Raw genomic sequence first — 11,898 nt, forward strand, 5'->3', positions numbered from 1 at the left:
ATACTAATGAACCAGTGACAAACTGAACATCATCAAAAACACAAAGAATCAGTGTAGCCACCGTGCTGCCCAGGCTGAATTATCAATTGGCTGTTTTTAAGGAAAAGTAATGCACCATCAGGCTACATTTTGGGAGTTTGCTGCTGCTGCTGATGGTTCAATGAAAATGACAAAAAGTGGGCAGCCTTGTCTGGTGCCTTTCTTTGGATTGAAGCTTTGGGATGTTACATAATTTGTCCTAACAGATGCATCCGGAGAGCTGTACAGTATTTTGACTCAATTTATGAAGAATGAGCCAAATCCAAATTTGCTTTAAACTGCTAAAAAAATTTCCAATTTACCCAGTCAAATTCTCTGCGTCTAAAGAGACAACTTAGGAATTTGTAGTTGGAGCGATAATCTATTACATTACATCTATTACATTAATTAGTCTGCTTTTAGTGACCTCCAATTGACGTAACCGGGTGTCATTACCGCCTAATTGAATTATAATTTTACTGAATTTATGTTTACCCTTAGCCAGCAGATTTAAATTTCCCTCTGTGTCGCCTGCTCTGGCACCTGGAAGACAATTAACTATGGTTGGTGGTGTCTCTAGCTTCACATGTCTAAGAACAGACAGGAGTGTTGCCAAGTGGGGAAAATCAGTTAAACACATGAACAGGTTGGTGGTGTACCATGGGCTTCTGTTTAGGACTGCGCTTACTCCTCACCGTCACCCAGCCATCCTGTTTTCCCAGCTACTGGGGACAATCTGCTGGGAGACAGCTGGCAGGAGCCACGCTACCTTCGGCTGCACTGGCTACAGGGGCCTGGCTAAGCTACAGGTTTTTCAAGGGTGCGAATTTGAGTCTTCAATTTATTGATCCTGACCTCCAGAGCTGCAAATAGGCTACATTTATTACAAGCATCATTAGTGCTAAAGAAGACCGAGATGTAACTCCCCTCCCTACTGCTCCCTGCAGGCCATTGCTGCCTCCCCCTGGAAGTGGGTACTTTGTGAATCTTGGGGCTGCTCACGGTGGCTTGGGAGATGGCCTGCTGGGGCCCCTGTTCTTAGTTTTTGCCAGGATTGGCAAGCTTCTGACATGGTCAGCTGCCAAGAGGCCATTCATGTGAAAAGAGAAAGACCATCTCTAAATCAAGGAGGGGGCCTAAGTGTACCTCTTTCACTATCATACAATGCTGTGAGCTATTCCCCAACTCTTTGTAAATAGTACTCATGGTCATTGATCAATGGTCATGACAATTTGCATATTAACAATCATGAAACTGACCTCATGACCCATTGTTAATCAGTGGTGCTAGGTTTGGTTATTATGCGAATGTACTGTTTATAAGGCTGAGGAAACCTGCAGTCAGCTGAGATTGAAAAAATCACTTAAAAGAGTGATGAAACATTTCTCCTACTTATTTCTCCTATGTCCAGGTGAACAGAGTCAGCTTTCTGTGATTTCCTTACCTGGGTGATTGAGCATGCATCAAGACATTTTTTGATGTTTTTCAGGAAATAAGACCAGTTTAAATTGTTCATCTCCTCAAGTTTTTACTAACAATTACTTTGGTTGATTACTGCTGATTGCTGCTCATTTGAGCAAAGCACATATGCCTCCGTACTTTAGAGGGCCTGAGATGTACCCAGAGAGGTTTTGAATGTTTTAATGCAGTACAGTTGTTATTATTATCACTTGTAAAATCCTCTTTATGTCAGTTAAAATAAATAACATTCATATAAGAAATAAAATTGCCTCGTGTAAACTGTATGTCATGCACCATGTCTGCTTAGTCTGCTAGTCATGCGTGCATCATGCACGCACACATGATGCCATTATATTTGGAGATAATTTAAGGGAAAAATTGTGTGCTTAAGATTCAACTCAAAAACCACTAATATGCAGCTTTCAAAAATTCTGTTGTGGAGGGTGGTGTGTTTCAAAAAACAATTTTGAACTGACAAGCTTTAGTTTAGTTGCAAAATCTTTAATTCTGAGTTATATAACTCTGAAGACGTCATTAAGATGAACAGTTTATATCTATAATTTTAAAGTGTGTTCTTTCTTTCTTTCCTTTTTCTCTTTTTAATGTCCCTCATGTTCCAGATTCACATTACTGTTATGGACAGCAATGACAATGCTCCCATCTTCTTCCAACCAACTTATGATGTCGTTGTTTCTGAAGATACACCACCTGACACTGAAGTGGTCCAGGTTCAGGCATCTGACCGTGATAAGCATCAACAGTTGACCTACTCTCTGCAGAGTTCCATAGACCCAAACACCATGGGTCTGTTCCGCATTCATCCCACCCAGGGCACTATCTACACTACTCAGAGGCTTGACCATGAGGCCTGTTCACGACACATTCTCACTGTGACTGTAAGATATACTTTAATCTATGAGTTATTTTTGGTCTAAAAGTCTGTATCATAGAATTGTATTCATCATACAGATAGTTTTCCTGTTTTAATTATGCAAGCACACAGTAATCCTCTGTTTGGGCTGGACTACCTTTTGGTGACATCAGCAGACTAATTACATGGTTTACAAATTACACCATTCAGTAAACCAGTATCCACATCTCACTGCATCATTAGAAGTTACATATCTAATTTTTAAACTACTACATAACACGGGAGAAATATGTGTGGTTAAGGAAAGTGAGGGAGTAACAGTTCTAGTCTAATGGCTTGTTTTTGTAGACATTATTTTGACCTTATCATATATCTTCATCCTATATATATCATTAAAGAAAATATTTAGGTTTGTTTAATCATTTTCTCCACAGGTAAAGGATCAAGAATTCCCATACAGAAAAGATTTGGTCCGTGTACTAATAGAAGTGGAAGATGTAAATGACCACGTACCAATTTTTACCAGTGCTCTGTATGAAGGCTCAGTATATGAGTCAGCAGCAGTGGGATCAGCTGTAGTCCAGGTAACTGCCCTAGACAAAGATAAAGGCGAGAATGCAGAGCTACACTACTCTATTGAAGCAGGTAAGCTATGGCAACTGAGTACTTGCTCCTACATATGTACATGGTTGGAACGTTAATTTGATATTTTGACTATTATTGGGTTTTTTGTTTTTTTTTGTTGTTTTTTTTCTCTTCAACAGGCAACAGTGGAAATACATTCCAAGTTGAGCCAGTTTTGGGTGTCATCACTGTTGCGCATGAGCTGGACCTATCCAGCATAGGCCATTATATTCTCACTGTCAGAGTAATTGACAGTGGCTCCCCCCCACTTTCCACTACCACAATAGTGCGGATTGCTGTCACTCTATCTGATAATGCTGGTCCAAAGTTCCCTCAACCTGAGTATCAGACTGAAATCATGGAGAATGCATTGGTTGGGACCTCTGTCAGTACAGTCAGTGCTGTCAGCCAGTCCACCCTCAATTATGACATCAAGCAGGGCAATACCAATCATGTTTTTCAGATAAATCAGTATAGTGGAGTGATTACTACTCAAAAATCGCTTGACTATGAGACTACAACTTCTTACACACTGATAGTCCAGGCTATTAACATGGCTGGCATGGCCTCCAATGCTACTCTGTTAATCCAGGTAGTGGATGATAATGACAACCCACCAGTGTTCCAGGAGCTTCACTACCATGGGAGTATTAGTGAGGCAGCACCAATTAACAGTGTAGTCTTAAACTTAGATGGTTCACCTCTAGTAATAAAAGCCACTGATGCTGACCGTAACCAAAATGCACTGCTGGTATACCAGATTATTGAAGACACAGCAAAAATGTTCTTCACCGTGGACTCAGGAACTGGCTCCATCAGAACTATTGCTAATTTAGATTATGAAACCTTTACTATCTTTCATTTCCACGTACATGTGAGAGACAACGGAACGCCACAGTTGACAGCAGAAAGTCCAACTGAGGTCACAATACAAGTGATTGACACAAATGATTCCCCACCTCGCTTCACCCAGAGTTCTTATGAAACAGTCCTGTTACTCCCCACTTATGTTGGAGTTGAAGCACTTCAGGTTTCAGCTGCAGACCCTGACAAAAACATCACTACAGAGCTTATATACTCTCTGACTGATGGAGAACTGCAGCACTTTGCCATCAAACCTTCAAGTGGAATTATTGTAGTCAAAAACAACAACTTTTCCAAAGAGCGTTTCCGCTTCAGTGTCAGAGTTTCAGATGGTAAATTCTCTAGCATGGCTTTGGTGACTATAGTTGTCAGAGAAGCTCTAGACTCTGGTCTCAGCTTCACCCACAGTATTTACTCTTCATCTATTAAAGAGAATATATTGAATATCACAAAGGTAGCTGTGGTCAATGCTATTGGAAACCGTCTGAATGAACCACTAAAGTACAACTTGTTGAATGCTGGTACACATTTCAAAATTCGCCCAACATCTGGAGTCATCGAGACCACAGGTATAGCATTTGACCGTGAAGAGCAAGAGTTCTATGAACTGGTAGTTGAGGCAAGAAAGGAGCATGACCCTCTCCATGTGGCTAGAGTCATAGTTAGAGTCCAAGTTGAAGACATAAATGATAATGCCCCTGTGTTTGTTGGACTTCCTTATTATGCAGCTGTTCAAGTAGAAGCTGAACCAGGATCACCCATTTTCAGGGTCATGGCAGTAGATGGTGACAAAGGAATTAATGGGCAAGTATCTTACTATCTCAAAGATGACCATGGTCATTTTGAAATCAACAGGCAGACAGGTAGTCTCAGCCTCAAGAGGTCTTTTGAGTCTGATTTGTCCAATGTGGAATACCGAATGGTGATATATGCCAGAGACAGTGGTTATCCACCCCTTTCATCTACAATAGAGTTTCCCATCACTGTAGTCAACAAAGCCATGCCTGTTTTTGCCAAATCATTTTATACTGTTGCTGTGAATGAGGATGTAGCTGTGCACACACCTATCCTTGGCATCAATGCCTCAAGCCCTGAAGGACAAAGCATCATCTACACAATTGTTGATGGAGATCCATCCCTACAGTTTGACATTGGTTTTGATACCGGAGTCATAAGTGTCATCCATGCTTTGGATTTTGAGGCAACATCATCTTACCACCTGACTGTTAGAGCCACAGACTATCTTACTGGTGCCCATGCTGAGGTTGATGTAGATGTGTTTGTCCAGGATGTCAACGATAATCCACCTATCTTCCAGAAAATGACCTACAGGGTAGTTTTATCTGAAACAGCCATGATTGGAACGCCAGCACTCCAAGTAGTTGCCACAGACAAAGATTCAGAGAAAAACAATGTTGTCCGCTACCAGATCTTCTCGAATTCACGTAATAATACAGAGTACTTTCATATTGACAGTAGCAGTGGATTAATCCTGACAGCTCGTATGCTAGACCATGAACTACTCCAAAAATATGACTTTATTGTCAGGGCAACTGATAATGGTTTTCCACCGCTGAGTAGCGAAGTGTCTGTGACAGTCATGTTGAATGACATAAATGACAATCCTCCAGTTTTCAACCAGCTGCTCTATGAGGCATATGTGAATGAGTTGGCAACAAGGGGTCACTTTATAACCTGTGTCCAGGCATCTGATGCAGACAGCTCAGATTTTGACAAGTTGGAGTACAGTATTTTATCAGGAAATGAAAAAAGGAATTTTGCAATAGAAAAAAAGACAGGGATAATCACACTGTCCAGCCACCGTAAGCAAAGAATGGAGCCTGCCTATAGTCTCAATGTTTCAGTATCTGATGGGGTGTTCACCAGCACTGCACAGGTTCATGTAAAAGTGTGGAGGGCCAATCTGCATAGTCCAGTGTTTGAACAGAATATGTATGAGGCGGAGCTAAGAGAGAATGCTGCTGTGGGAACCAAAGTTATACAGGTAGGTGCAGTAAGGATTCATTAAATTATACATTAAAAAGAAATAACATTAAGTATATTAAGTAGCTATAAAGTATTTTTCTGAATTGACAAGGGTGATCAAAATTTTCATTTCAGGTCAAGGCAACAGATGCAGACCCAGGAGAGTTTGGGCTCATAACTTATTCCTTTGTGAATGATGTTGGTAAGGACAAGTTTAGCATCGATGCAAATGGTCAGATCTACACCACAGAAAAACTTGATCGTGAGGATCCAGCTAACAAAGACATTGTTCTCACAGTGGCGGCCCAAGATTTAGGTGGACAAGTCTCTTACTGTACAGTACAAGTTACTCTATTGGACGATAATGATAATGCACCTTGTTTCCGTGCCACAGAGTATCGAGCTTCAGTGAAATCTGATGTGGCTCAAGGTTTTTTGGTGACACAGATTCAGGCCCATGATCCTGATCATGGCATTAATGCTAAAGTGACATATTCACTTTACAGTGAGGCAAATGTACCAGTGGTAGACATTTTGGAGATAGACCCGGACAATGGATGGATGGTGACTAAAGGCAGTTTCAGCCATTTCAGAAATTCTGTATTATCTTTCTTTGTGAAGGCTGTTGATGGAGGAAATCCAGTCAGACACTCTCTAGTATCTGTCTATATCCACGTTCTTTCTCCAGAGACTTTTATTCCATCCTTTAGCCAATATCATTATTTATTCAATACACCAGAGAACACTCTTATTGGTTCAGTCATAGGAACAGTTCACCTCAACGCTCCTCTTGAATTTACATCACTCTCTACTACTTTTGCCCTGGTTAATGGAGAGGCTGGTGAAAACAACCACGATGGTGTGTTTGTGGTGGAAAAGCATACTGGAGTGATCAAACTTGATAAGCCTTTGGACTACGAGGTGATCAAAGGATACTACTTCAAAGTCACTGCCACGGCACAACAGGCTAAGCTTGATTCGGTGAGTTGTGTTGAAGTTGAAGTCAAGGTATTGGATTTGAATGACAACAAACCAGCTTTTGAGGCCAACTCATATGATACCACCATTATGGAAGGAATGCCAGTTGGAACCAGAATCATTCAAGTTCAAGCAAGAGACCCAGATTCTGGAGCAAATGGCCAGGTAACATATAAACTTGGTTCATTAATCCAGTTAAAAGAGGATTCAGACACACTGGTCAGCACTTTTAGCATTGACAGCAATACTGGTTGGATCACTACACGCAAAGACCTGGATCATGAAACTAGCCCCTCGTACACTTTTACAGTGGTGGCCTCAGACCTTGGGGAGACCCTGACTCTTTCCAGTACAACCACTGTCACAGTTTCATTGTCAGACATCAATGACAACCCTCCCAGGTTCATGGAGAACCACATCTTTGGTTCTGTTCAGGAGAGTGACCGCCCAGGAGAGGTTGTGGCTGTGCTGATAACTAGAGATGATGATAGCTCTGCCTTCAACCGTCAAGTCAGCTATCACATCACTGGTAAGTCCCAAGGCAAATATTTTTTACTGCATTGTTAAGGAATAACAGATAGAAAACAGAAAAAAACTTAAATACATCTATTAATTAAATCAACAATTGACGTTAGGTAATTCAATTCAGAGCACTTTGTTTTTATAGCGCCAAATCACAACAGCAGTTGTCACTAAGTATTTTACACTGTCAGGTGTAAATAACATACAGAGAAACCTGCAACAATCAAGCGATCTCTCCAGCCTCTTTTTGAGCAAAAACTTAAGTAAAATGTATTTATATAGCACTTTTTACCGAAAAAAATCACAAAGTGTTTCACAGTAAAATAAATAAATAAATAATAAGAATGTAAAATAAATAAATAAACAAAATTTAAAACAAAATGCAAAACAACAACAATGAAGAGAAGCAAAAACTGGAGTGATATTGATTTTCATTTCACTGATCAAAAGATAGTAGACTCTTACTGTGGGATTCAGGAAACAAATACCATCTTTCAATGTTTCTTGAAGTCAGCCTGGGATATTCTTTGTATGAATAAGGTCCAAATCTGCAGATCAAATGTAAAATATTCATAAATGACTATAGAGTATGGATAATGATTGCTCTCCAAGTGCATGTCTGATTAAACATAGTGATTTGGCTGATCAACGGGCAGTGAGCTACAGGAAAAAAACAACATACTATAATTAGATACATTTAAAATTCATTAAATCGCCTTAACCATAAATCTTTATAGAATATGCAATTGAGTTATTATTACTTTCCGTAATTTTTGCCAATTTTGATAAATGAAATAGAATTTCCTTTATATAGCGCCAAATCACAAGAACTGTTCCCTAAAGATCCTTTATATTGTAAGGTAAAGAACCCTAAAATAATACAGTGAAAACCCCAACAACGACCCATAATACCATAAGGCAGAGCCTTTGGCTTATGGGCCCTTCTTCTGTGTAAGATGCACCAGTTTTGATTCAGGAAATGGACACCTTGTCGACTTTAAAGACTAGGTTTAAAAATTGGTGTGATTGTAGCCCAGGAGGATGGAGCAAGTCATTTACTAATTGGAAGTTTGGTGGTTCGATTCCTGGATGCTTCAGTGTGCATACCAAATATCCTTGAGCCAAATACTAACCCCTGTAATGCATGCACTGGAGTGTGAATGTGTGTAAATGTTAGAAAACACTATTTTCTGACATTTAGAAAATAGTTTGTATAAAGCCTTTTTGAGTGCTGAGGTAGAGCAGAAAATCGTTATATAAAACCAGTCCATTACCAAAACTTCGCTTTTGCTAAACAATGTAGTTTGAACTGGATCTGGTGACACCGAATCTTTCCTTTGTTACACTGCAATAGGCTTAGGCTTCCCATGAGTCACTATGTCATGATGCAGTATTTCTTCCTCAATCACCTTATTCACTCTGTGATTGTATGTAATTTCTGCATCATCATGTAATTTCAAATGCAACATTCAACTTCAAAACTTTAGAGTCAGCTCCTTAACTGCTTGTATCTGTTCATTGTCTAGTTCAGTCTGTTGTCGTTGTGGACTTGTACTCTTATGTACACCACACTGACATTCTGTCTCAGGATAGTCATGGACCATCTAGTTGTACTCTTTCGGAGGTTGGTCTTTCTCTGGTCTTATACCCATTCAAAAGCAGATGATATATCTCTGACCATTCCACAAAATCTTCTACTAATACTCTCCTCCTGCATATCACACATATTTTCAACCTACTGCATAATCATCTGAATATTTCTGTAGAGGAGGTCCTGGAGGTGTACTGAAAGTCTGAAGTGTAATAAGTGAACAGGAATTGAAACAGTGCAGCCCTTTCTGGAGCTCCAGTACTATAAATCACAATGTCAGATAGAGCACTGCCAAATCTTACATACTTTATACTGGATGTGATTACTGACATTTCCTGTGTTTTCTCCCTGAGTGACACTGGTTAGATTGTGTTGAAAAGCTTTTGTAACCCACATCAACTACACTGTCACATCCAACCATTACAATAAAATATATATGGAAGCTTCATAAGGGCAACTGTGGGTCATGTGATAGAGAGGGTTATCTACCAATGGTGGAATCCACACACTCAAGTAACCTCGGGCAAGATACTGAGCCCATTGCCTCTACTTGGCATATGAGCACAAGAAAGTATGCGTTTAGGTGTAGATGATAAATGTGCTGTGTGAATGTAGGTGTGACTGGCTGAGTAAGGTCTGCAGTAGAAAATGGTTTAAATTTTCAACTGAATAGAATGGTGCTATAGAAGTATTAGGTTTTTTTTGTTTAACATAATCTGCCTTTGGATCCTCTTCCACACGCTCCATTCCTTACACAACTTTAAAAACAAGTGGCCTCTAACTTTACTTGATATTCTCTGCATCAAACTGTAAAAGTCAGAAATAAACCCACAAACAACAGCTGATAGCATTGTCATTCTCTCTGTTGTCAGCCTTTAATACTAGTTCTTATAGTTGTTTGTTTCCCAGAAACTTTATATGCAAGTGTCTAATAATGATGCTTTCATTTTTTGGGGGGGTATTTAGCCTAACCCTCAGCCCCTGGCTGTATGTGATACACCAGCAGATTAAAAAAAACCCAAAAAACCCCAAAAAAAACAAAATGGATATGATTGAATTCTGACTGTTCCAGAGAAGTCTTGGGAAGCTGCTCAAGTTTTGAAGATCTGCACCTACACAGTTTGAAATTACAGACCTAAGTAATTAACCTGTTTGGAAATCAGTCTATGGCTGTGGTTGGCTACTATTGGCCACTATCTGCGCAGAGCCTTCTCCAATTTGACTTTTATCTGAACTGCATTTTAATGAAATAAATGATTTTAATTGGGACTGACTTTCTTCTTCGTCTGATGGCACACTGTTTATCTTTAAACTTTAAACAAAATATTCAAAGCCTTAATCCCAAATCACCAGATAAATCATCTCTTATTAACACTTTTTTAAACTAGTATGCCAAATAGGTTTGTGGGTGAGAAACGCTAATTTAACTGGGGTCGTATTACAATTCCAATTTAGCATGGAGATATTTCCATTGGCCATTCTCCTACATAAGAGCAACCAGACGTGGGCTACTGCGAGAAAGTCTGACTAATGACGATTGGCTATGTTTTCGTAAGTTTCGTAATTGGTTCAATGCCTCCATTAGGAGGGCAAATGCTCATACCATCAAGATGGTTTCTGAACAGTCACAGCTAGCTTTTGATTGTATACAGTCACAGCTGTGTCAGCTCTGACTGGTTCTAAATACAAATAAAACCAAGGTCATGTTGTTCTGAAATAGAAAGTGCATGTCTGCAGTACTTCACTCTCTTGTACCCGGCATTTCTATTGAACCTGTGACCTCATATAAATACTTGGGTGTTTGTGATTGGTGATAATCTTTCCTGTAAGCTACATATTGCTCATCTGTTAAATAAACTTTTTTCTTTTTTCCAAAATCATTGCTAATTTGTGTTTCACTTTCACTCCAAGGAAAAGGCATCTTGCTACCACCTTTTTACCCCTCCTAACTAGCTCTGCTCATTCTCTCCATCTTTTGGACTCTATCTGGTTGACTGGTCCTTATTGGCCTTGCTATTTGTGGTTTACTGCCCTCCTATTACATGTTACTTAAAGATTTTAGTCATAGTTTGTGGTCTCAAGACTTAATTACATTGAGCGTTGCATCAGTTTGTACAGAACTCGGAAAGAAGACATTCTTCTTTTCTGCCCCGTTTCCATGGATTACATTACAGAAGGTCTTACAGCTCTCTCAGTAGATTTCACTTGCAGAGTTTAAAAGATGTACAAATGCCTTTGTGAAATCATAATTGTGAATTTGTTCTTGTTTTTCCAGTAACTGTTTAAACATGAGATAATTTTTATTTTTGTCATTTTATTCCTATTTTATTGTTTTATTGTTATTTTATTTTGTTTGTCTCTCTTGTAAATGAGACATTGAGTCTCAATGAAGGTTAAATAAATTAATGACCACCTCTGGTGGAGTTGGGCTCCCTCCTCCTGCTGGCATGGTATCGCCGAGATGTGTGGTCCCAAATCTTCCCTACCGTTGAGGGCTGCTGATGGCCCATCTCTGCCTCTTGCTCTGGTGGGGCATTTTTGCAGTTTCCCACCCTAATTTCTTTTTTTCTTTTTTTTCGTCTGTCCCATTTGGTTCTTTAGCCGTCAGAATTGTTGTCTGAAGACCAACAAGGATATCCAGTGGATTTACTTTGCCAAATGGATCATCACGACCTTGCCGTATTGGTCCATTTGATCGACCTTTGTTGTTATTATTTATTTTATTTTATTTTCAGTTGTTACAGACGGGACAGACATGACTGAGGGATAGTGTTAAGAGATATACTCTAAAGCACTTCTTCAGTAGAGACTCAGAGAAGAGAAACACACAGAACTTCTTGCTAGCAAGGGCAGCCCATATGCGAATCCAGAGATCTGAACCAATCTTGTGATGGTTTGTTCGGGATCATTAAAAATAAGTAATTTATTTTTGGCAAGATCATCATTTTTATAGTGGCGACCCTTCCCATGAGTGATATGGGTA

General features: G+C 39.6%; 1 protein-coding gene across 1 annotated transcript in view; it reads left to right on the forward strand.

Annotated features, from left to right (window-relative positions):
• Positions 1-11,898, forward strand: part of LOC102197077 (protocadherin Fat 3-like) — a 206,721-nt gene that overhangs the window by 114,848 nt on the left and 79,975 nt on the right. Inside the window, exons 8-11 of the mRNA XM_013914977.1 lie at positions 2,100-2,375; positions 2,785-2,995; positions 3,115-5,843; positions 5,960-7,331. Coding sequence (XP_013770431.1) covers positions 2,100-2,375; positions 2,785-2,995; positions 3,115-5,843; positions 5,960-7,331 — 4,588 coding nt within the window. The remainder of the gene's footprint in view (positions 1-2,099; positions 2,376-2,784; positions 2,996-3,114; positions 5,844-5,959; positions 7,332-11,898) is intronic.

The sequence above is a fragment of the Pundamilia nyererei genome, unplaced genomic scaffold (assembly GCF_000239375.1).
Source record: "Pundamilia nyererei isolate P.nyererei 1_Seehausen unplaced genomic scaffold, PunNye1.0 scaffold00243, whole genome shotgun sequence".
Lineage (NCBI taxonomy): Eukaryota > Metazoa > Chordata > Actinopteri > Cichliformes > Cichlidae > Pundamilia > Pundamilia nyererei.